The sequence below is a fragment of the Heliangelus exortis genome, chromosome 7, assembly GCF_036169615.1.
Source record: "Heliangelus exortis chromosome 7, bHelExo1.hap1, whole genome shotgun sequence".
Taxonomy (NCBI): Eukaryota; Metazoa; Chordata; class Aves; order Apodiformes; family Trochilidae; genus Heliangelus; species Heliangelus exortis.
The window spans coordinates 6,586,546-6,613,025 of NC_092428.1; the positions used below are offsets into that span (position 1 = coordinate 6,586,546).

The following is a 26,480-nucleotide window of genomic DNA, read 5'->3' on the forward strand; positions in this document are numbered from 1 at the left end:
ATAAATATGTTCCACAGACAGGACATTCCAATTCTTATGTTATATTACACCTTATATTGTTTCAGCCAAACTGAAATTGAGCAAATGAGCTATTAATGAGCTGAAACACTTACAAAACATTATTTTGATTATATAAACAGGGAAGTTAGAAGTATCATTTTCAGTGGCTTGTGAAAACACGGTAATTCAAAGTTAAAGCTAATCCCTCCCCTTCGCATACCATTGTGAGCAAGTATGCATTACATAGCATGTGTAATATAATGCACTCATCTGAGCCTTTCTGCCTCCCACTGTCTTTTGGAGTAGAATTTTTAGAGCCAAGTTATAAACCTGTAAATGTGTTTTATGCTGGAAATTCTTGGTCCTACCTTAACTAGATTGGTACCAGCAAAGGGCAGTATAATCAAAACAAAGCACTTCAGATATTAATGGTCTGCACTTCTGTCAAGTCGGCTGTAAAAGAGAGTATAAAAATCAGAGTATGGTTAGGACAAGGTTCTTGCACTAGAATTGCACTTTTCCTAGGAGAAAAATACAGTTATTCTGAATATATATATTTTGGTTTCGTTTTGTCATTTAGCACCTCCTCCTTAATTTCTAAAATGTATTATATTTCAGTGCATCCATATGTTTTTTAAAATGCAGATATTAATTCCTTGGGTGGAAAGTAGAAATAAGCTTGCATTCTGCAGTTCATTATCAGTGCTTGACGCTCATATAGTACTTTGAGAACGCAACATGCTATGCAGACATATTAGTTATCTTTGAAACACTTTTGTGTGTTAGGTGCATAACAGAATAATAATTCTGAGATATTTTATGGAATTAAATAACACCGGAGATGGAGGAAATCTAATGAAACCTCAGTTTCATCTCTCTGCCAATGTAAGTTCGTTCTGTGATGGAAGTATGAATGAAATTGTAAAAGTGTCCCAAGCTGGAGAGATTCAACCCATTTCTTATAGTAGGGTTGGGTATTTTTTTAAAGCTTCATAGTTGTTCAGTTTCAGTAATGGTTAGGCAGTTGGTATACTGCTCTTAGGTTTTTATTGTAAGGGTGCTGATACACAATTATCTTCTTCTTAACTCCCTGTTGTTTCAGGTTTTGGTGTTTGTATGTCAGAACTTCATATATAAGGATGCCCTTGGTCTGTGACACCTTTCAGGCAGGGAGGTTATGTTATCCTTGCTGTGCAGATGCAGAACTGAGATGCCATGATACTCTACCCAAACTTATGGAGAATGTCAAAGTTAAAGAATAAGATTTATGACATAGTAAGATTTAAAATGGTTTGATTTGACGCAAAATCAGACTTTGGACATCATGGAGTTTAACTATGTTTTCTCACTTGCAGAAGAGCTTAATGCTCTTTATCTTGTAAGATATCAATTTTAAACCTTCAGGTGGTTTTATACTTTAAATTTGGGTGACATTACTTCTAGTAACTTCGGGTGGGGCTTGATTTTAACACCACTATCTTCAGTGTTGCTTAAAGAAGCATGCAAAAGTCTCTGCACAGTAACTAGCAGTCCTTAAAGATGGGCATGGCATCTGACTCTTTAAGCTCTGCAGGTGCACTGATTTTGATGTGTCAACTTCATGGATTAAAAAGCTAAGATCATGGAAAAATAAGTATTGTCTAGTTCAGATATGATCTACACAACTTTCCTCAAACACTTGGCAATTGAGGATCATGTACACATTATAGATGGGAAGCTGGCCCCATTCTGGGGTGTGTGGTTTCTGTTGATTTGGAATCCCAGGGGTTGAACTGTGGGAGCCACTCTCTGTGGAAACCATTTCTTCACAAACATTTGCCTAAAAAAGCTGTGATTTGATCCTCCCAGATCCTGCTCAGGTAAGAAATTATTCGGATAACCTGAATATGTAAATCTTTCTATGTCCCTTATCTTTGATATTTAAGAGTACTGAACTGGAATGTCTTGTAAAAAGTTATGGTAAGCTAGGGAGTTACTGCAAGATCAGAGAAGAGTTTGCATAATAGGTATGTTAAGGAAAATGTACTGAGCAAACTGAATCATTTACAGTTGTATGAGCTGTGTGTACACAGCAAAGCTTGCAGAATGCAGTAACCTTCAGGCTTCAGGGTGTAGGACAAAACTGCCACACCAAAGTCAGTGGCCTACACTGGGCTAAGAAGTTCAGTATTTTGAATGTTTGGAATCTAGGAAGGGTGCTGTAACTGAACCCTGGTAGAACGTTTCAGCCTCTGATTTTTGAAGTCTTTATTTTTTTAAATGGATCCCACAATTGTCCCAGGAACATGTTTGTATCTTTCCCTAGGTGTGGTATTTGTTTTCTTGATTTGCAGTTTGGAAAAATGCTTCAAGGGTCTTTAATAAGATAGCTCAGTTATTGGCATTATAGCACAACAGGAGCACAAACTGCTTCTAATTTTCCTCACTTGTGCTTGTGGAAATCTGACTAAAATGTCTGAACATAAGAGAAGCTGAGAAACTGAAAAGTACTGGTTATGACAGCAACTGTGTGTTGCTTTTCATGATTCTGGTACAGTATGTGCCAGCTAGAAGAGCTGACTGTTTGTGGGCTAACTGAAGCTGGGGGGAGATCCTTCCTATGGTCACACTCTGAGGAATACTGTAGTTGCCTCTTTATTTTATAAATTTATCTTCTTATGATGTAAAAACTGCCAAGAAAAACTGAAAAAACAAAAAATTATTTTGTTTTAAGTGGACGGAACTCTGACCTTGGGTGTAAGGAGGTATGTTGTACCATGTGGGTTTTGGCCATTGTTTTTTGGCTTAAGAGCCAAAGACTTAGAGCTTTTAACATTTTTCTTATTTTCAAATGAAAACAGTCAAAAACTTTTGGAGAAAGTTATTAAAATATTAATTTGCTCTGAGCATGCTAGTCTCTTCGGTAAGTTCATAATTAGGCAGGATTTTTTTTTTTTTTTAAATTAGTATTTTTGTCTCTCAGGTATATAAATGCTCCATAACTGGTAAATCTGTATTCATATGTTAGGGTTTTTAAAGGCATATTATTTACACAATTCACTGGAATGGCTCCTTTGAAAGCTGGGTGGCTCTCTCATGTAATTATATGTTTAGTATGCCTTGCATCCACTGTTGGGATAGGAGGAAAAAGAAAAGAAAAAGTAAAGCCTCCCAAAAGCTACTAAATTAATAAAAGATGTTTTTGTTTTTCTGAAGTGATATCACATACCTTTTTTCAAGTAGGAAGCATATATGATCAAGTGCTACCCAAGTTAACAAATATGTATGGCAGATTTTAAGAATTTTGACAGTGAACTGTGAATTTCTTCTTTACTTTTATATCATATGTATTAATCAAAGAGGGCACCTACATGAACAGTAATGGAAAAAATAAAAAAGTGTTTCTGTTTTGTGTATTTCTGAGAGGTTGAAAGGATGAGAAATAGACCAAGGAATGGAACCAACATTATGTTTTAGCCAGAACTAAATTTCTGGAATTGCTAATAAATTTAATGGGACCGGGATCTGTAATGTGAACAGCAGCTGCCTTATCTCATATGTTTCATACAATGTGCTGCATTCTGTGGTAAAAGGAATAGGGCACATTAAGCACAACGTGAAAGTGATTATATTTGTGGCATTGGTTTAGTTAAGTATGTGGACAAAACACGTGTAAGATGAACTGAGTGTGATTGAAAAGTTTTGGTTTGTTCTTTCTTCAATTTGGTTTGTTATATTATAAAAATGTGTGAGTATTAGGAACCCTGTTAATGTCTGAGCATGTGTTTCATAAAGTATCATAAAGGATCAAAATTCCTAAGGCTCTCTTCCTGATAATTAGATTTTGGAGTGCATGCAGGAATGAGTATTGCAAAAGAGACTTTTAGGGATAATTGTACTTGCCAACCATCCCATATTTTCTTTCTAAAGTGCGTAAAACAAGAAGTGGGAGAAGATCTATCTTCTCATATCAAGATCAGGTCTGGTATATGCAGTTTTACTCTTCATAGAGTAGTAAACACATAAGCACCCCATGTGTTATATCTGCTTCAGTTTGGGTCATAGAATTTCTAGCTTATCTTCACCTTTCTCCTGTTTTTTGGGTTTTTTTAAGGTTAAAATTTCACTTGTTCTTGGAACAACCTTATCCAGTTCCCTTATGATCTATAGGACCAACCAGAAGAAAGCTTATTTCTCTGCTTTAAAACTCTTCAGCTCTTGCCAACACGTCCCATGTTTTATTTATAATCATTCATGAAAATCTTTGGTGTACAGGATCTTAATTCCCATTTCTCAAGAAAAGTAGAAACTTGTTACTGATTTATCTTTAGAGTTCAACTGCACAGAGTTCAACTGGGCATTGTACTAGAAGGGCAATAATTCTGAACTAGGGAAAGATTTAAATAGATGTGGTTAGCAGCTGAGATTTGTGTTATATACTGTTGACCAAAACCCAGCCCTTGAAAGAAAAATTTCGTTTTCACCTTGACGCTAACTTGTGAAGATGTGCAAAAATAGGTTATGTTTCTTTTAAATCAAAGGTGTTTTGAACATGTAGGTTATCATTGAGCTGAGTGCAGGGTTCAGGCAGGGATAATAGGTTGTTAAAATGTACCACAATTAAAAACAGAAATTCTGCACTACTGTCTAATTATTTTCTCCAAAGTGTTTATAAAGAAAGTATTCTTAAAATATTGGGTTTTTTTGTTGTTGTTCTTTTTTTTACAGAGGGTTCAGTACAGTGAGAATGTATTTTCATGCCTGTGCACTATAGTGGTAAATTTTAATAGACCAAGAACTTCTTTTTTTTTCCCCATATAGAACCACTTAGTTTTACAGGACAAGGTGATACATTTCTGACCTGTAACACAATTTACTAAAACTGTGTTAGTTACCCCTAGTTTATTGTATTTGCTGTAGGACTAGAAGAGAACAAATTTGATAAAAATAACAGTCTGAAATTGTAATGTATAATCTTGTAATGCAATAGCAAATAACGTAAATAACAAATTTTTTGCACTGGCAAGAATTTTAGCTATTGAGTGTGTATTGAGATTTGTCTTTAGGACATCCAATAATTGGAAGAGAGGGTAGGGTATTAGAGGCAGAACATCTGATGTAGTAAAAAATGTTTTTGCAATATAGTTGTAAGAGTAATTGAATGGGTTAAAACACAGCTTCCCTTCAGCTCAGGGTTACTACCCACTGGACTCAGTCAGTGACTGTCTGTGCTTTTAGCCTGTTTTAATTCTAAATAAGACAACCCCATTATAATCACCAGTGGAGCAGAGCAGCTTCTGTCAGGACGATGCTGGTCTTGCTTGAAACTGTGTTCCCTGTATTTCTACTTTGGCAAAAATGTATTTCAAAGTTCAGGGTACAAGGCTAAAAATAAGTTAGAAAATGAAATTGTGTTCTTTGTCAAATAATTCCTTGTGTTGTGCCATTCAATGTGTATCAAAGATGCTTAGCTTTTATAAATTAAAAGCTTTGCTCTGTGGGTCCAAAAGTTGTGCAGGCATCTGAAGTATTAAAGCAGTCAGGATTCAGGAAGGTAGAGAGCCTGGTGCATCCTGGCCCAGTACTTAGCAAGCAGTATCAGCATTCCCATTTGGCTGTAGTCCAAACGTGGTGCCTCAGTGTCTTTGTTTTGGTAGATTGACTTGAGTTCAGGAGAGGATTGTGTCAGTCAGCTTTCAAGTAGTGAGCTTGGAGGCCAGTCCCTTGTTTGTGGAGCTGACAGGACAAAAGTGAGTGTTTGACACGTGGGTTGCTCAGTGGAGGGGGATAGAGGCTGTTGAGATTTTTCAGAGATCGGGCTGTAAATGAAGTTGTTCTGTTGGGTCACTCATCTGATTTACACACAAGCTGTTTCTATTGAAGCACCTGGGGCCTTTTGTTCATGCTTGTGAATAAGCCTCTTTCATACTCCAACAATAATTTAAAGTCTCTGCTTTCTTCAATAGGTAAAAGGCAAGTAGAGGAATGACATTTTCTCCCACACTGTGTGCAACTTCACACTTCTTTTTAAAGATAATTAACAGCAGTATAAATTTTGTTATATAGTGGAGTAGATACAGAGGTCATCTAAGGTGTTGGTAATTTTTTACCACATACTTCCTGGTAATGGAAAAACACCATTAGAACATGTGGGTAAGTAACGATATCCTCAGTAGGTGCAGTGAGTTCTGCAGTATAGACCCTTAATTTTTTTGAGTTTTTTTGTTATTGTGACAATTATAGAGGAAGACATTACCTTCTAAGTGCCCTAGAACAATGGAGTACCATACCTGCAGCTTGTAGTGACCCTGACTTGAGCCATAATCTGACATAAACTTTGAATCCTAGGATAGATAATAGTAATTAGCTGATACTTTCCTAGTGAATTTGCTTGGCATCATCAGAGGTACTATGTTGTAGTTAATCTCCCTTGTGTTCTTGGAAGGTCATAAACACCTTTCATTTAAGTAAGTAAATCTTATCAGTGAAATGTTTAACCAGAGATGTCTACTTCATCTATGAATGAGAGAAGGACTTGGGAGTGATGGTGGACCAGAAGCTTAACATGAGATGTCAATGTGTGCTTGTAACCAAGAAAGCCAACCCTGTCCTGGGCTGCATCAAAAGAGGCATAGCAGCTTCTCATGGGAGGTGATTCTGCCCCTCTACTCTGCTCTTGTGAGACCCCACCTGGAGCACTGTGTCTAGTTCTGGAGCCCCCAAAAAAAAGAAGGACATAGAGCTCCTTGAGCATGTCCAAAAGAGAGCCACAAAAATGATCAGAGGACTGCAGCACCTTGTCTATGAAGATAGTCTGAGGAAGTTGGGGTTGTTCAGCCTGGAGAAAGGAGGCTCTGAGGTGACCTTACGGTGGCTTTGCAATACCTGAAGGAGACCTACAAGAAAGCTGGGGTAGGGCTTTTTGCACGGTTGTGTAGGGAGAGGATAAGGGGCAATGGTTTAAAACTTGAAGAGGGGAGATTTAGATTAGATATTAGGAGGAAATTATTTCCTGGGGGGATGGTGAGACCCTGGCACAGGTTGCCCAGAGATGCTATGGAGGCCCTGGAAGCATTCAAGGCCATGTTGGATGGGGCCTTCAGTAACCTGGTCTAGTGGGAGGTGTCCCTGTCCGTGGCAAGGGGGTTGGAACTAGATAATCCTTAAGGTCCCTTCCAACCCAAACCATTCTAGGATTATATATGTGTGTGTGTGTATATGTACACACACTTATTTTAAGGGTGATTGTCAAAACACCTTTTAATAGCTGGAGTGATGCATATTACATAATAAACAAAAGATTGCTGGCATTTGGGAAGTTTTTGTATGTTGGAGTGTTTTTTAGGGGTTTAGGGTAGCAGATAAGGGTGTATAGCTCAGATTTTTCCTACTTGTTATAATGCTATGGTTGTAATTTTTGTCTTCAGAAGGGACATTATCTACAATTTAATGTAATGTGTAATATTATGAAGTACTCAAGTTCTCAAGTTTCAGGATCTTTGCAAAGTGAAGAGTTATTTTTAAAAATGAAAGAGTTAAAGAATTAATCTTAAGGTATCATAAACTTTCAATATGCCCATTTGTGTAGGTTGTGTTCCTCAGTAGTCTTTTAATACTGCTTCTGGAACAGCAGTGTAGAAGGCAACAAAGTACAGCAAAGAACATGGTGATAGACAGGGTTAATCTTTCTGTGGCTCTCTGCACAGTTCCAGTTTATGGATGTTGGTGATCACCTTTCTGCTCATTCAAGGATGGGTTATGTTGCTCCTGCATACTAATTTAGTGCAAGATTGTGCAAGGTTTTCTAACCCTCTTAGGAGCAGCAAGAGATGATGGTTCAAAAGGCAGCTGTCATTTCATACCCATTCCAGCTGCCCTTTCCACTCAGATTTCCTCCCATCCCCCCTTCAAAAAAAAAAAAAAAAAAAAAAAGGGTTGGGGGAGAGGATTGCAAAAAAGAGAGTATGAGGATTTGAAATCTCTAGCATCTAATCCATCACATCCTACAGTTTCCATAGCTATCTGTCAATTTAAAATAGACTTTTTTCCTGCCTTGCCAGTAATTGCTCAAATGCAGCAGTGCTTATGTGGCATCAAAAACTCTGTGGCTGGTAAAATCAATTGTTAGGATAATGCATTCCTAAATTTAATAGTAGTGGTGTAAAATGAACAAGCAACTCTATATTTCAGGGGGTAATGGCTTAAACTATCAAAATAGCTAGTATTTTTCTTGATTGGATGCTTTGGTTTCTTTTTTGTATTTTGTATTTGTATTTGGAGGAACAGAATCAATGTATTAGAATAACTGTGTTTTATTTAATGAATAACAAGGCAAGCAGAAACATGAAACTCTTATAAAGTGCCACCAAGTTCTGATTTACCTTGGATTGCAGGTTTTTCCTTTCATCCCCTTTACAAAGAACAAACCTTTGCTTTCCATGCTAGTATTACACTTCAAGTTGTCACTTCCTTTTCTGCTTCCCTTGCAAAATTGCTTGCTTTGTGTTGTGCCTGGAGCGTGGTTGTGCATGGGGAAGAGGTCTAATTAATTGGAAAGAAACTTTGTTACAAGAAAAACTCACACATTGCCGTAGAAAATTAATCAAAAATTTACTTTCTTGATCCATAGTGCCTTTTCCTTGCTACTATAATATCTGTAAGGCTTCTCTCAAGGAGAAAACTCATTGGCAGATTGTGTTCTCTTAAAGATGTCTCAGTCTTTGAGGTCAGGTGCAGTTGTGTTGATGGCTAAGCCTTGAAAGTTCCTGTAATCTGTGCCATCCTGTCTCATACAGTCCCATCTCATAGTTGTCCTTTCTCTGCAGTGCTCTATGCCCAGATCTCTGTGGCTGGGCTGCTCCAGCCTGGCGGACAGCATGCCCTCGCTGCGATGCCTGTATAACCCAGGGACTGGCGCACTCCCAGCTTTCCAGGTACTTTCTGTCTCTTCCCCACTCCTTCTTTCCTCTCCATCTGTGTATGTGAGCATCTCCTTCTTTACCTGCTTGCTTTACCTCAGTTTATTCCACTTCATACTGTATGCCTCTCCTGTGTCATTCAGACCTCAGGTATTTAAATCCATCTTGTGTAGATTCAGGGCAGCTCAATACTGGGGCATTTCCATTATTTCAATATAATTATTTTGTCTAAATTGGCTTGGTACCATCATTGTTTCATTGGCTTTCATTTGTGTAAAAAAATATACCACTTAATTATATTTGGCAAACAATATCTGTCACACAGTTTCCAATATGGCTATTCATGCAGAGATTCCCCTCCTATCTAAGTTTTCTGTGTGCCACTTAAAGGACTGAGGGGGTGGATTCATTGCCATAGTGATAATTGGTGAAAGCATTTGTTCACTTCAGGTTTGTTGGCAGTAGCCTGGACATTTTGACTACAGAAAAATATTGTACAAGTAAACTGTCAATCAAAAGGCAAATAAAGAAAACCTTTTTTTTTGTTTGGTCTCTGAATTTGTTAGATTCAAACTTTTCTCTCTCATGAGCCAGCTTTCTGCCAAACAGGTTTGTTTGGATGCTTTGGGTGAATAGTGGATCTTACAGAATGCAGACACTCTTCTGTGGGTAGAGAGTGAGGCAGCTACTCAGTGAGTATCTAGAAACCTGGACAAGGCTCTCAAGATAATTGCAAGCGTTTTACAATGATGTGAATATAAACAGCAGAGACTGAGTAGCAGAGATGTTCATGCTGGATACTGTCTCTGAGATGTTGTGTGAACCTCAGTGACTGAGAGGCCTTAGGGAGAGTCTCTGTAGAGAGCATATTTATTGGACCTCATGGTAGCATGAACTTCAGGGTTTATGATGCTGGATTATACTACTGCTGATCTAATCCGTGGCAGGGAGTTTTATTCACCAGTATCTTCAAAGCCAGACATAATGAATATGCTAGATTTCTAGTATTTTCAGTCATGAAAGTTCATTATCTGCCTCTGAAGGACAGCATGCAAAGATTATTTTGAATTTGACTTCTTGCTCCTAGGGCTAGGACAGTTCTGTGGAAATAATCCACTCAGTCTCAGGGGAAGCTTAAGTGTCTTGCATCATTTTGCTGCAACTCTTTTTGCTGACCCAGCAGTAGCACTGATGGACTCTGGAAGGTGTCCTGCCAGGCCTCCTTTGCTGAAGCAAGCTTTTAGTGAAGCTTTCCATGGGGGAGGGGAAAGATGACTTTTTATTAGTCTGAGAGGACTCTGGAGACAAAAGAGTTTACATTCATACTTCTAATCCTGATTTGCATAATTTGACTAAATCGGATGTGCCTTGTTTTTGGGCTTTCTGCTGTTGAATAAATCTCTGATCTCTTTACGCTCAGGTTTTGAAGAACCTTAGCAGTATATGGAAAGCAATTTATAAACTCAAATTGTGACTCCTTTCTTTCTACTTGAATTATTTTTGATTACTCAGAATAAGCATATATTACAAAAGGCAAGGGAAATTAGCATCTTTTAGCTCAAGATGTTCTTGTTAATGGTAGATGTGAACAATTTGCTTCTAATGCAACACATTCATATTTGGGATCAAATCAGTCAGCTGCATAACCACTCACTCTATACTGCCTTCTTGGGAGATCAGTAGAACTTTGAATTTTTTCATTCCTCCAGATTTTGAGACATTTCCATGCGTATTTAGTGACTGTGGGAACTGGGGAAATCTGCCCCACTTGCCATCTGAAATGGTATACTGGTATTTTTTCAAAGCACTCTGACTGCTACATTGAGGAACACATTTAGTGCCAACTGAGAGGGAAACTAAACTGCCAGCAAGAGCTTGTGCAGCACTGAGTCATCCACGTTTTTTCAATGGGCTTTGATCCCCATTAACTTGCATGGCATGAAGAAAACTCCCCTTTATGAGGTATGGCTTCGACATTTTCCAGTGCAGAAGTCTATCTTGGATCCTGCTTGAAACTGTCATGTTGCAGTATTTCGTCATTCCTGAATGCTTTTTTTGGTATAGAATCTTCAGGAAAGCATTAAAGACTTTATTGTAGCCCAGCAAATTTTCTCATATTAAGTTATTTTCTTTTTTCCATAGCAAGCTTGAAGTAACTGGAGAAGCATATCAATGTTCTTTGCTTGTGGCAAAAGAGAAGATGCCATCTGGAAGGCTACTTAGTCACTGCTGAATTTGTCTAGTTATTTACATGCTTACCTTCAGATGCTCAGACAGAAATGTGGAAAAAGGCTCTTTTTGAATAGCTCAGTTAAAGCCCTGCTGACTTCTCATGGGAAACATTGGCAGATAGTCGATTTAGAGATGATTCTGTTAATATGTCAGATAACCTCATTTTTCTTCTTTGTGTTTTTATTATTGGAGACACTTGTGTGAAAACAGGATCTTCTGGTTCCTCAGCTCTATTTGGCAATCCTCCCACAGCAGGAAGGGTTTTAAGGCTAAACCAATGAATGTGGGAATAAGGAGCTAGAAACAGTTCTCTTAATTTCTTTTATCTCAAAGGGCTTTACAACTGATAGTCTTTTGCTTTACTGAATTTCATAGGGATCGTGGTGGAAGATAACAGCAAATTGGAACATGAACTTGTATAAGGCACTGGTGGGAAGGGGTCAAAGAGGGTATTTTAACAAGAGAAAAAGTCCAGCCATTCAATTTTCATTGTCTTGAGTGCCAAATTTTACTGTACTGTTAATGTGCAAAGCAGCAGAAAACTAGATTGTGTGTAGATTCTTTTAATAAAGAAAAAAATATGCTGAATATATTTTTTTGTAGAAATCCATGCTTTGGAAGTTTCAGGATGTGCCAACAGGCGTCTGTTTTCATGACATTTTTCATTTTAAGATAATTACTTTCCCTTTTAAATATTTTCCATGCATGCTCACAAATTTCAGTCTGTGTTGCTTTTAGTAGTTGCAGTTCTTGAAAATTCTATTTTACAATCATACCCATTGAATATGCCAAGGAAATTATTGTATTAATCTTTCTATGTTTGCAGAAGACCATAGCATTTCCTTGAATTTACTTCTGTAAGAAATTAGAAGAGTTAAGGTGCAATTTTAAAGTGTTGCCAAAATTTATGCATCTGGATAATCACAGAGAAGAGTCCATCTCTTCCTTTTTACCTAATTGACACCCATCACAAACATCAGCTACACTTTAGAATGTGAACATTTTGGGATGAGAGTCATATTTTTACTCCTTTGTCTGGAGTCTAGGAATCAGTGAAAAAGCAATGAGTTGGCTTTCCAGCTTTATTTTGCCAGATCTGAAACACTATTTCTGTAACTGGCTCTAGTAGTCTAAGAGGAAGATTAGCTTTTGTGGTGGAGGTCACAGCATCTTGTTGAATATAGAACTGTCTCTCTGGAATGCTAGAAATTCACATTTTGCTTTAGTTGAAATGAAGGTCTTGATCATGAAGAACTGCACATAGGGGTTTCTCATGTGAAGGGAACCTCCTTCTGCTTGGTTTTGGAGAAGCGAGGTCTGTCTGCCTTGATTTTGATGGAAAGCTCTGTCCTGGCTGAAGAAAGCATGGATGTACTGTGCTAGGAAAATTGAAGTGAACTTGAGTGCACTTGAGGTTGGGCAGCATGTACAACGCTCCTTTCTTTGGACGGAGATCACTTTTGGAGAAAGGTGATAGATGTAAATGATCTGTAGTCATGAATGCCTGTTGCACCCATGAGGAAGAGATGAACTGATTTCTCAAATTATTTTTATACTTGTTTAGATTTTTTTCTGTTTGTTTGTTTGTTTTTTGGTTTCTTTTGGGGGTGGGGGGTTGGTGGGTTTTTTTGTGATAGGAAGTGGAATATTTGTTAAAAAAGAAACATTGTAGGCAAATAGAAACACTCATCTTGGTAAATTTCCTTCAGCCTGTTCAGCCTGTTCATGCATTTTTGCCTTGGAAGTTTACACTGTATTTCTCAGCAATAAAACCTCAGTGTGAGCAATAGTAGTACATTATTTATGGTCTTACAGGAGGCTACAGCTGAAGTCTTGGGGTGGGTAAGCTGTGCATGCTCAGAATGCGTTTGTGAGAAGCTCATCTGAAAGAAGTCGCTGGGCTTTGGAGCCAGTGTTTGCTGGTGTGTAAAGTCCTGTCTCTAACTGGGAGAGAGGTGGGGTGAGGTGGTAGACTCCATGCCTTTGTGTGAAATCTGCCCGTGGGCTGTTTACTGTGCACCTCAAAAAGGGAATCATAATTTTGGTGACTAATAGCCAGAGCATGTGGCTCCAGCACCCCCCAGCTGGCGGCAAGCTCTGCCCTGGTTATGAATGTAGTTAGGTGGCCCCCAACTGTTTACAAGACAGCAGAGGTGAGATCTTTGATTGACAAGTCAGAAATGCATTAGATCATTCCCTCTGCCAGTCTCTGGTTCATGCTGTTAAAAATGTCAGCCTCTCCAAGTTTGAATGGCAGCCTGAGGGCCTCAGAAGCTTTTTGTTTTCTGAGATGGAAACACAAATTGGATGTGTGCCTGAGCGCTTCATCCTGGGCTGTAATTTCATCTTTTAGCTAAGAACCACAAGGTACATGAGCAAAGCACCCTGTAAACAATAATACTGGAGAAAAAAATAAACAAGGTCGTGTTTCTGGTACGTTGATCCACTGGTGTCCTGACCTCTATCACGTTGAACATCTCCACTCTGATTGCTGTTCCCTTTGGCATTACAATGAGAGGAGAGAGACTGACACTGGAGGCAAAGATTTAAAGTTGCAGTGTTGTTGCACATTCCTTGTATTGGCTATGAAATATTGAACTGCCACAATGTCACACCTGGTTTTTTAAGTAAAGTTTCTTGTTGGAGGTGTTTGGCAACAGTTTCTCCTGTTCCTCCACATCTTACCACCTGGCAGGAGCAAGTATAAAGGCATGAGAAGGGATACGAGGAGAGGAGAAGTGAAGCCAAATTAATAGCATAATTTTTGCCCCCATCTGTGGTTCACACTTTTGGGAGCTTCAGTTCAAGAGGGTTATCCTAGCTGGGGATTTTTTTTTAATTTTTTTTTAATAAAGTAAATGTCCAGTGGCTCAAGAACTGCTTTGGTAAACAAATATATTTAGGGTTTATTGCCCTTTTAAATCTAATAGTCTTATCGGTCTGGTGGCATAACCTGTGCTGTTACGCAGGGATGCTGGGAAGCCCACTGACTTCTGACAACCCCTGGGTTGTGCTGCAAGATCTCAGTTCTCTGGTAGCAGCAAAACCAAGAGACTTTTCCCTCCTTTCAGATGGCAAAGAAAGGCTTGTCTGAAGATCAATGAAAATGGGTTTTTTTGGTAGTATGCCACAGTTTAGTAATTAGAAATGAGCATTTATTCTCTACATGTATTGATTGTCGGAAGTTGTGTATGCTTTTATTCATTCTGCAGTCTGAGTATCAAGAAGTGTGACAGTATCTGTCACTGAGAAATGCCACCCCAGTATGCCCAGCATGATGATTGATTTAAACTGCATAGTAGCTAAAAAGCCTCCGTTCCCCCAGCCTCTGCGTTAATGGTCGTGTTACTATGCAACGTGCTCAAGGTCTTCAGCTCACTGGCATTAGTTTGCCGTGCTTTAAAAAACGAAACGGAACTCATCCGAGTTTTTCTTTCCTCCCTCGTTAGAAGTCAGAAAGGTGTATAAAACCGTAGTGACAAATGGCATATGCGGCGCCGCACTGAAGGCGTACAGGTATTTTTAAAGCGAGCTCCAGTTCCCCAGGACTGTGAACATCTGCTTGGAGGTATTGTAGAGCTGCACAATGCACTAATTGAATTACTCTTTTTCTGGAGTTGCAGACTGCACTAATTGAATTAGAATCAGGCAGCGCGTGTGCGCGCCCCCGCCAGCGCGCGAGTGTCCGGGAGGGAGGGGGGGGTAGGGAGGGTGGGTTGCGGGGTTTGGGGGTGGGTGCGGGGGGGTCCGGACATCCCGCGGACTGTGCTGCGCTCTGATGGCCCCGGCGGGTACTGCAGGGCCGGGGGGGCTGCCCGCCTCCTCCCGCCGCTCCCCTGGGCAGCGGGCCTTTCCCCATCTCTAACAAAACTGCTTCTTCATGCTGTTTAATTTTTTTTTTCTTTCTTATTTTTTTAATAAACAACATCTTAGTGACTTTTCCATGCCCTTCCAAAAATCCTAACTGCTGTCTGATCTTAGGTCTTTCTTGCTTTATATGAAGAAGGCATTAAGTGTACCCCATTGCGGTCCCCTCACAGCAATTACAAATGTTCCTGTGTGCTTAGCACCAGCGTAGCCTGCTGTAAATCATCCGGCTTGGTTATCAGTTTGAATCTGATGGCTCCACAAGCCATGCTTCAAAGGGAGCCAGTTGCACAAGATCAAGTTTACCTGTTTCTGCAGAACTGGCAAAGAGCTAATACCACATTAGATAATAATTTTAATGTAAAAATTAAAATATGGAAATTAAATCTAGAGAAGTCGTGAAATACTTTATTACCCAGCATTTAAGCCAAGCTTAGAATTCAGTGGCTCTAGGGAAATGTAACAGAGGTACTTCTGAATAACTTTAAAAGCATGCATGTATAGGAAGAACAACATGAAAATTTTTTCTTTGGAATCAGATGTTTATGTGATCTCAAGCCAATTTCAGAGAGACAGACCCAAACACACGGTGTAGAAATGCACTTGCTAACCTTAAAATTCATAGCCTGAAGAGATAATGACCGTGCCACATTGTTGGGTGGGCTTCTTTTTATTTCTTCTGCTTTCTGTTGGCTGCTACTTAGACAGTACTAAAATATAGTCAGATATTTTTTTTCTATAGTAATTTTTCTGTAGGTAACCAGACAACTCAGTTTTGCATAAAATTTCAGACACTTCCATGTAGCTTTCTGTACATCTGGTAGGTCATTCTCATAAACCTAATCAGTGGTATTTATTTTGCTTCAATGGTTGATCCTTAGTTTTACTTTTCAAATAGACAAAAATAATTTTCTCAAATGCTCTGCAGACTAAGTAAAATTAAACTATGCTTGTCAAAATGCATAAACAATTCTCGGAAATGTGCATGGGTTTTTTTGTTTGCTTTTTTTTGGGTTTTTAAATTTTATTGTGCTTATATACTTGTCCTGTGTCTGGTGGTGTTAAACAGGGCTTCTAATGATCACAGAGAATTAGAAAAGTGCTGCTGTACACAGAACATGGGAATTTTCAGTTTCATTGAAATTTGTTTAGTAACCTGCTTCCCCTAAAAATTAAATGCTGATTTTTAAAAAAATATGAAATAGTTTTGTGTTGCTTTTGGAGAAGAATTCCCAAACAAATCTATCCATCATATGGATGGGTCAGGTTATTTACATTTGTAGTTGTTTCTCTTTAGTGTTTTTATTTTTAATATATATTTACAGAGATAAGTATAAAAAACCAAAATGAGGTGGTTAGACTTTTTTGCTCCCTTTGCAGTTTGACAGGTAGATTGCTTCCAGTAGGCACTGCTACTGAAATATCCAAGAAGCTGTATATTGGTAATGCCATAAACATTTGGTAATGCCCAAATGTTTATTTGGGGTTCATATTTAGTTACTAAAAGATTGCCAGTGTGATTTGGTACCCAATAATGGGTTTTTCTAAATTGTGTCTGTATATAGTTTGATCAACCATTCACCTTTTGCCTACCTTCTACAAAAATCCTTGTGATTTATTCTGTCAAGGTACAACCATATATCCAGCAAACAAAGGAAGCAACTCTTCATCCAGCCAATAAAGCTGCATACGGTTTTACTCTTTCAGGAATAAGCCTTCCTCTTCTATTGCATCTTCAGAGTAATAAACTGTGCAGCAACCCTTTGATGTAGGTAATAACATTTGACCTTGCAACAGAGTATGTTCCCTTGTTGAAACAAAGACAACTAACATAACAATGTTTTGGGTTGTTTTTTCTTTAAAAATTAAAAGAAAAAAAGTTTAAAAAATGTTGTGTACCATAAGATACTTTCATACCATGCCTTCTCTTGGTAAAGGTCAAGTGAAGATAAAGGTTGTTTTGGGGGCCTGGGGTTGTCACCTTTAAAATAATGTGGGAGCCAGTGTTGCTGCCTTAAGAAGCTGTAAGTGGGAAAGAATCCATTCCGTCCAGTGTATAAAGTGCTTTTAAAAACAATCTATTTCTAGAACCTAAATTGTCCTGGGACCAGCTCTTGATATAAAAATTCATAGAAACCTGTTTTTCCAAGTGTGGTAACTTCTTGCCATAGTGCTGTAGTGTTAGAATTCACATTGGCCAGGTTGTTCTGTAAATTAAACAGTGACAGCTTCCCTCGGGGGAACAGCCAATGTATTTATGATGATGTGCTGATTACAGAAAATACACTGCAAGCAGAAAACAGCTGCAGAGAACAAACCTCTTAAAAGAATACAATTACAAATAGCACCCTCAGTATTTCTAGTGGTGAGAGTAAAATACAGCATGCTAATGCAGGCTTCTGGTTTGCTTCTGAAGAAGAAAAGAGATCTACAAAGAGGAGGCTGAAGTATGGTTGGATGCACACACAGTGCCAATATGGGGTGGCATATAATCCCCTTCTGAAGGTGAAGGACAAGAACATAGCTCGGGCCAGCTTTTAAGCTGTCCTTATTTCTGAAAATTGTTGTGACTGCAGCTCCAGCAGCACGGGCCAGTGGGGCACTGGGGCTCTCTGTCTTGTGTGTGAGCTTCATCACTTCTGTCCTTGTTAAAAATTGACTAATGAATAGTTTGCACTACCAGTCTGAATATTATGAAACATTGCAAGAGATGTTATGTGGGAAAAAAAATGTCCCTGGCTTAAAGCCATCCTTTCTGCTGCTGCTAATTGTTTGCTTTGAGGGAACTTTTAGAAATAAATTGCAATTGTTGTGTTTTACATAGACTGCTGTGTTTTATTTTTAAGAGGTCCCTGGTTTGCATGTGTAGGGCAAGGCTTTGTACAGGCCAGTTTTGGATCCTGTTTAGAATATGACAATAAAATTTGAAACAAAATTACTGGGAAGATAGTGGAGGTGGGACTGTGCTTACAGACTCAGAATGCCAACAGACCTTGGAAGAGACACTTTTCAACCTTTCATCACCTGGAAACAAAAATTGAGAAGTAACTGGAGTTGTTTTGTGTATGGTGGCTTAATGCAAGAGAGAAGTTGCAGTAAGAACTGCTGTGGTGGGATTTTGTGTGAGAGGTTATGAAAACCAGGAGAATGTGGCAGTGGCAGCTCCCACAGCTGCTAATATCTCCTTTTGGAGGGCTGCAAGCAAAAAAAAATCTCTAACTCCTAAGCACAATCTTTTTGTATCTGAGACGAGCCATCACACTTTAATTTTTAAAATACAGCATTCTACTTATGGCTGTGGCAGATAAGTCTGTGGCAGACTTCCAGTACTGAAGCCTTTCTGTCCACTTTTTGAGAGTCATTAATAGCTAAGTATAGTGTATTATTAAAAGGCTGGGCTTTTTTGTGTTTTGTGTCTTTGTTACTTTCCAAGGCTGCTATCAGTAAAACATGTTTCAAATACTGGGCAAGAAATAATCTCCTTCAAATAAAGAAATGTTACCCTTTCAACATATGGATCTGATTTTAAAGCAGATGAGGTAGCAACATTGGCACTCTAATTTGCAAGGACTTTAATTCACTTGCTTAAAAAGAAGAATCAGGCTTTCCATCTCTGGGTTGCTGGCATGTACTAATAGACTGTTATTCATCTGTCTGTATTTTCTTTAAATCGTTTTTGAGCCTCCCTGTGTTGTCCTGCTCTGCTGACATGTATCCCATGTGGCAAGAAGGAGTTTTGTATAATCATCCTGCTTTAATCAATAGAATAATTGATAAACCAGATAAGATTTAAACTGATTACCTCCCCGAGTAGAACTCCCTGAGGGCCTTGGACTCTCTTAATTTTGACATGTATGTTGTGTACCCTGTGGATGAAGTGCAGTTTGAATTATCTGTTTTTATTTGCTTAATGACGGGGAGGGTGTTAAAGTCAAATGTTTAATTAACCCAGCAATGGGCTGCGCTGTCACTTACACACACATCCAGCTGATTGAGATATCTCACCAAGAATACTGAATAGGAATGATAATGTGGCACTGAGACGGAAGATTGCTTTTTCAATCCATTTGCTGGGTCACTGCTTTGAATGTCTTATTGGATGAAAGGCATTCAGCCTGGGAAAAAAAAAAAATCAGCATTTAAGTACATTTTGTTTGCCCCTCTCCACTAAGAAGTTAACTAAAACAGATACGTTGTAGGTTTAATAAGCCATTCATGTTGTAGCAAAAAGCTGTGAATAGTGGATCTCAATGGGCAGTGATCTAGAGCTGTATAATTTCCTATAGGAACAAAATGTTTGCTAGCCCCAAGGTATCTGAAGGTGGGATGTTGTATATACCTTTATCTTTCCTTCTTTGATTTCTTGACTAGCCACCCCATTTGGTGGTCTCCATAGCAGGTCCAACTCCTCTTCCTTACCCAGCAAAGTGAGATTTGCAAAAATATTTCGTAACTCCTCACTGTAATTTTTAAAAAATGGCATTTTGCTTTGTAATAGCAGAACCTAATATAGCGCTTTTAAATAGAGATGTTACAGGAGGGGCTGTTGTGTCACCACATTCAAATTTGTCTTGGCCAAATCAGGAGGACCAAGAGGTTTGTTTTTTGGGTGGCAGCTGCTAAAAGGCCATAGTACTTGATAGCCAAATATTACAATGCATGGTGCCTAATCTGTAATTTTCCATTATTTTACCAGAAGACTATAAAGAATTTTTCTTCATGGGATAGAAGGATGGGACATGTTTAGAACTTTATTTAATACCACTGTGAGGTTTTTTCAACAGCAAGATATGGAAGTAAACATGTTACGTATTAGAAGCTAACTAAATTTTCCCTGTAGTCCAGGGGTGGATGGTGCTTCCTGTAACCAGTATAGGTTTGGAAGCTGGAAAAAGTGTGGAGGCCTAGCTGTATGGACTGTCTGGAAGGTTGCCTTAACTGCTCCATGGTGACTCTGTAGGTACTTTCAACCTGTTCTGATTAGAAAACCTTGTTGTTTTGGCTGCAGAGTCACCTGGCTTACATTGTCTAAGACAAAGATATGGGTGTCTGTACATACTGTGTTGCAGACAATATGCTGTGAATTCCTGTCAGCCTAACACTGCAGTGAGATCACTGGGAAGCCATTTCATTAAACAAGTGAGCTGCTTTCATTCACTGTTTTGGGAGGAACTGTGCCTGAAGTTAACTCAGTGTGGGAAACAGAATATGGGGTTTGTTCCCCCATGCTGTCTTTTTGACTTTGGACAGATAATTTCTGCTTCATACCTTTGTTTTGTACATCCTTTCCTCCTTCTCTGCAATGAAAACTAGGGTGGAAAAAGCAATAAGAAAACAAAACAGTACAGCAAGGCAGCTGTGTGGTTGAATTAGATGTTTGGGAGCAAGAAAGTCGCAGGCTCTAAGAAAAGGGTGTGATGAGAAGTGGAAATCTTTTTGTCTGCTCACCAGAAAAGCTGAGAATGAAAGTTTTTGAAAGGAAAAAAAAAAATCAAAATTGGTGTAGGCAATGACCAGGGATGGAAGTGAAAGGGATTTTATAGTGAAACCAGTGAGACAGCATTGGTCCTTTGAGGGAGGTAGTGAGAAGTTAGGAAACAATGCTTCAGAAAGACTTGAAATCTACAGCAAAATTAGCCAATTTTACAACTCATTTCTTGGAGCACTTGCAGTTCCTATGCAGATGAAGCTGTAATAAATATTGTACAAAGAAAGTTAATCTGTATCTAGAGAATTTTAATAAATAAAAAGTTAAAAAAACCCAACTCCCTGGATCCGTTTTGTCTTGCTAACTCTTGTTAGTACTAGAAATATGTTTTTGACATCTTTTTTGGATGTTGTTCAGATGTTCAGAGCCTGTAAAAGCTGATTATGTGCTCTCCCCCCCCCTTACGTATAGGGGGAAAAAATCCAAAACCCTGTCTTATTCCAGCATACAAAAACACTGATAAAAGCTATCATTCTTGGGAGGGGGAGGAAAGAATTCTGTGAGCTGAGAATGTATGATTTCAAACTTCACGATTTTATCACCCTGGGAGGAGTGTTGAAAATTACTTTTATGAAAGGAATGTAGCAAGATGAAAGCAACAAAGAAGGGGGAGCTGAGCCCTGATTGATCCTGTTCTTCAAAAAGCTTCTGTTGCATGCAAAATCCCTCCTCCTGGAGTATTTGTGGCACAACTCTGCAGTCTGGCAGAGAAATTAACTTTAGCTGAAATTGCTAGAAGAATTTGAGGAAGAATTTAAAAGATTTCTCCAATCTTTAGGGTCATACTGAAGAACAGAAAGGGAAGAAATCTCTTTTATTCAGTGTGGGGAGCAGATATGCAGGATAAGCAACTTGTGAGAGACAAACCAAAGCATAGTGTTAACGAGATTCAGAACAAGTCCTGACACCAGTCTTACCTAAATGGTCTGCTTGGATATTTGGAAATATACCCATGTTATGTGTATCGTAAGGCTAATTGGACACTTTCTTCTGTGTTTTTTGGGAATATGGGCTTTCTGTTCCTAAAAAGCTGTAGATAGCTTTGAACTACTATAAAAACTTGGATTACAAGATGTAAGCTATAAAATCATGCACAGAAAGTGCAAGCTATAAAAACATATGTATAACTGTGAAGGTGCTGATCGATTTGTGCTATTTAGGAAAAGAAATTCTGAGACAGACCTGGCTGTGAAAAAATGCAAATAATAAAATTCAACTAGAGGTCCTTGAGGCTTCTTAAGCTATAACCTTGTTATGAGAAATGGGAAGTTGAACTGCCTAATGCAGATGTCTGTGAGTTACAAAAATAACCAGATGTCCTGATTAGCAGAAGCAAATGTTCTCTCCTTAATCCACGTAAAATTATATTCAAAGGCTCTCCGGATGTAATACTTGTGTAAATAAGATACCAACAAACATTGGAATAGAAAGGGCCATTGGCCAACTAGCTTCCAAGGCTTGAAAGCTTGAATATTAAAAACAAATTTACCACTGCTGACTCTCCTAAATTCACAGAACAGAAATGTTAAGCAGGGCTGCTTCCCAGGGAATGTGGAAAGACTGTTCTCATTAGGTGTATTTTCTCTCTCTCTCTCTCTCTCTCTTATTTGAGAAATGTGTATGAAGTGAAGCTAGCTTTTTAAAATTTCCCTAAATTGCTTGTTCCCAGCACCTGGATTTCTGTTGAACTACAACTAGACTCATGCTCTTCAAAATGCGTCTGTTCCTTTGATCTTTGATTTTTGTGCTGGCTTTTGGTATTTTAACACTAAACTAAACTTACTGTTCTTCTGGTAATGTGAAGACATCCCACTTAAAGACTCATTCTTTACAACCAATAATTAATAAGTTAAATAACTAGGTAAGAAACTTTCCTTGATATAAGGAGGCTCCATTTAAGTCTCATTGCTTTGAAAAGGTACGTTTTTCTAATCACTGACTAGAATGAAAAATAAGAAAAAATATAAAGGATATATTTTACAGATGTTAAAAACAAACTTTTGTCCTGATTTTCAAGTGCAAAAAAGGTTGTTGAAACTTTTGATATAATTTACAGTGCTAGCATAGACCAGATTGGGACTTGTGTGGACATGCGTGTATGTGTCTGGTTGGATGAGCAGTGTTGTACTTTTCCATTTTCACTGCTGTCAGAGCTTCAAATTTAAGATTTTAGCTTATAGTATGTGCCTGATCTGCTTGTCTGAATTGGAACTTCATTTCTTTAGACACTGACACAAATGCTCCAGGTGGGTGTGGAGAAGTCCCTATCATGGGGAGTTTATAAACATACTGGAGGAAAAAAAAACCCCAGGATTCTCTGCAGCTAACAGGATAATAGATACATAATCATGATGCATATGTACATACCACTCTGCAGGCACTGAACTGGAAGGCCAGTTTAGCTTATTTCCTTTCTTTTTCTGATATTGGTTGCTGCAAGGCAGGCTGCATTTTCTCTGCCCTCTCCTTCCATCATTCTAATGCTTAGAATTGTGAAAGTACAATTTAAATTTCAAGTTGTATGAGCTGGGAAACTTGTCTGTGCCTTCATTCTGGGCTGAAGTCACCCCCTTGTGCCTACACACTGCAATTTATGGTATTCTCTAAAAGGATCTAATCTTGGTGAATGTTCAGAGTAGCAAATGCCAAAGAGGAATGGGGTCTGATACTTATCTCTGCATTTTCATTGCTGTGGATCTCCCTGTGTGTTACAGCTGTCATTTTTGTTTTATCTACCCAACAGAGAGCAAATTGCCTTCAAACTTGCAGCTTTCATACTTGTTTTTCTTAAAGAACATTATTAGTGCTAAGGACTGCTTTTATATATTGTAGAGACTAGCCAAATAAGCATGGATTTGAACATTTTGGGCCTCATAGTAGGAGAAAAAAAGGAGGGGAGCTATCCTTAAATGTTTTTAATGAATGTTAGACGCATTTTTTTAAAAAATGTAATACTGCTTTCAGGCTGACACTGGCTATGCCAGGATTCATCCTAGCACTGTTTGAAATGGCTGAGATATTTACAAACTGACAGATAGCATTTATAAAATCAGGATGCTGACAGTCCCTTAACGATAGCAATGGGCTTGGACTCATCTATCACTTACAAAGGTTATTGGAAAGAGAACGTAAGGCTTATGTGTGCCTCTAGTCCTAGACTGGCAGTTATTTTCACATGTCTCTCTCGTTTTCTCTCCTCCCTTCATTCTCCTCCCCTTTTCAGTCCACTCTGGCTGACATGGGCATCAGACAATCACAGCTAAAATCTCCATACATTTAACCAATGATTCCTTGTCCTGTTTCCTGGAAACAACTGATGCAAATTAGAAGACACCTGACTTTGTAGCATTTTGGGGTAATCCCCTTTCCCCCCTGGCTCCTCCCCACCTAAACAAGACACACATCCTGACTGCTGGCAGGCTGCTGGATTGAATTGGGAAAGAACAGTGTGCATTGACTGACAGACTTAACCTGGGGCTGGGCGGGGGTTAGACAGACCTTCTGCTTCCTTTTGCTTTCGTATAACACCAGTCTGCTGGCAGAATGCTGATGTACCTGCTTTATTCAGTGGCTCCCTCTTGCCTGTGACAGTACCCCTCTGTCCTTGGTGAGGAGGACCGAGTGCAGCATAGGGACACTTCAAGAGACATGAAGGAAGATGACAGTTATTTTCAAGCTGTGATAAAATGCTGCATTCACTCAATGCACCTAGGAGCTTGAGGGTCAGGTTGTATCAATAGTTTGCACTGGAAAAGGGGAAATGTGCTATTTCACTGGTGAGTGCTAAAGCATCTATTTTCATGAGGTAACAGAAATACTGAGACAGCTACATCTGGCATCCAGTTTGCCCTTGAAGCATTTACTCTACTGTAACTGTTTGGACACTGTGTTCCCACTGTATTATTTGCTTAGAGACCTGAAATACCCAAGTAGATTTCCTTTATGGAGTTGGTTCTGCTGATACCACTAAAAATGCACCCTGGCCTGACTTCTGTTCAAGCTGATGTATACACACGCAATGGCTAGAGTGAGACTTGATTGGCTTGAGGGGGTCTATTTATCAGGGAACTCGATTAAAATACAGACTGCACATGACATCAAATTTGTAATCATTTTTCCACAGCAAGCAAGCATTTTCTGTATTGGATGCAGGTGTTTAAAGCAATAGTGTGTTTTAAGGGCCAGTGCAGCACAAATTCTGGCCTTTGGGATAATGACAAGTGTTTTGCCTGCATAAACAATATATATTTTTTTTCCCTCCCTGCGGTCCACACACACCTAGTTTCCCTCAAGCTCATCATCTCTGTCAGGTTAATCAATAGGCACCGTATGGCAGTGGGTCAGTAATCAGTGTCATCGTGCCTTTAAATCGTGTTGAAAATTTGCTTAAAGCCTGGGCCAATTAACATCGAGATGATGAATGGATGGGTAGATGGGAAGAGCCTGGCGCTCAGGGGCTTTGTGAGAAGGAGATGCTCAGCTGTTGAGCAGCAGACACCAGCGAATAAAATCAGCCATTCATGTGAGCTCAGTCCACCCACTCTTAATGATAATGTCAATCTAGCAAAATATATACACATTGGAGTTGTCATGAGTTCATAAATCAAAGGAGTTTGTCAAAGGCATTCAGATTAACGAGGCAGCAGCAATAACAAGTCAAATTTGCATAGAGAATTGCCCGAATCTCAGTAAATTATGATCCTGTTTTTCATTTGATTATTTGCTAATGTCTCAAGAGGGAAAATGATTATATTAGCATGCAAAATCTACTCCAGAAGTAGAAATCTGAGGTATAGCAGACCAGCACACGATGACAATTAATCAGTTTCTGCATACTAGCATAAACACGCAAGGCCCAGAAATGAACTCCTTTTTTTATTATTATTTCTCCTTGCTACTGATCCAAATGGTTCAGCTTGACAGAGACTTTATATTGCTTTAACAGTGTTCTGAATTGTGCCTGCAGGCAAGACATAGTTATGCAGCTATAACCAACCTATCCATCTGCCAACCAGATTGGAATTCTCCTATCCAAGGCTTCCATTAACCCCCACTGACAGCTCCAAACAGGATTAAGAATTTGAAAGCATAAAAAATAGTTGTGCTCTTCACATAGACACAAGCTTCTCCCCCACCCCCACCTCCCCACACTTGGGAAAAGGCTGCACCTGTACTCTTTTATAATTAGTGCAGGGCAGAACAGCACCAAAGAAAACCTCCCCCAGTTGGCAGGGGTTTGCTTTCCACCACGACAAGTGAGGCGGTACTAAAGGTAGCTCTGCCCAATTGGTAGTCCCTGGGAGTGCATTTCTCTGTGTATTAGATCTCATTCCCAGCAGTGCTTTGCTGGGCTGTGTACGCAAAATACTGCATGTCATCTCCTGTCAAATGCTTCAGTCTAGGGATTCCGTATGCATCGTAGCATGTTGTGTTTAGTGGTGGAGGAGGCTTCATGGGGAGAGTTAAATAGTAATAATTTCATAGTGGTCTTTAAGGCAACCTGCCATGGAGTTATGTGCTGTTAATTACAGGCAGAAGTTTTAAATGCAAATCAGATTTAAAAGGATCTCATTACAGACTGTAGCCATTTTAGGGAAAATGAGCTATGGAGGGCAGAGCCCTTTACAGGAACCTTCCTGATAGAGGGAAATTGTGAAGTTTACAAGAAATGTGAGCTTGGGTTTCCCAGCCTCTCTTCCAATGCTTCCACTGTCATTCTGTGACCTTGGGCAAAAAAATTATTTTACCTCTTTGTTGAAAAAGGGAGGGGGGCAGGGGGTGTGTGCAGTATTTTTCCCACCAAGATTGATCAGTTTGTGCTTTGGAGATTTCAGCACTTTGTGTCTTGCTTGTACTTGTTCAAAAGAAGAAACCCCTGCATGTAAGCGCCAAACACTTTTGGCCTGCTTGACAGTAGTCTGAAGGAAGGCTTGCCTGCAGGTTTTAAAAATTTTCACTGATGGAAGGGACTTTTTAGCTTTCTGTATGCACTGGTT

General features: G+C 39.1%; 1 protein-coding gene across 6 annotated transcripts in view; it reads left to right on the forward strand.

Annotated features, from left to right (window-relative positions):
- Positions 1–26,480, forward strand: part of BTRC (beta-transducin repeat containing E3 ubiquitin protein ligase) — a 122,273-nt gene that overhangs the window by 19,241 nt on the left and 76,552 nt on the right. For 3 of the 6 annotated variants that reach the window (XM_071748456.1, XM_071748458.1, XM_071748457.1), the window contains one exon: positions 8,805–8,912. The exons of the other annotated variants lie outside the window; for them this stretch is intronic. In XM_071748456.1, the coding sequence (XP_071604557.1) occupies positions 8,805–8,912 (108 nt within the window). The remainder of the gene's footprint in view (positions 1–8,804; positions 8,913–26,480) is intronic. 6 annotated transcript variants of the gene reach the window in all.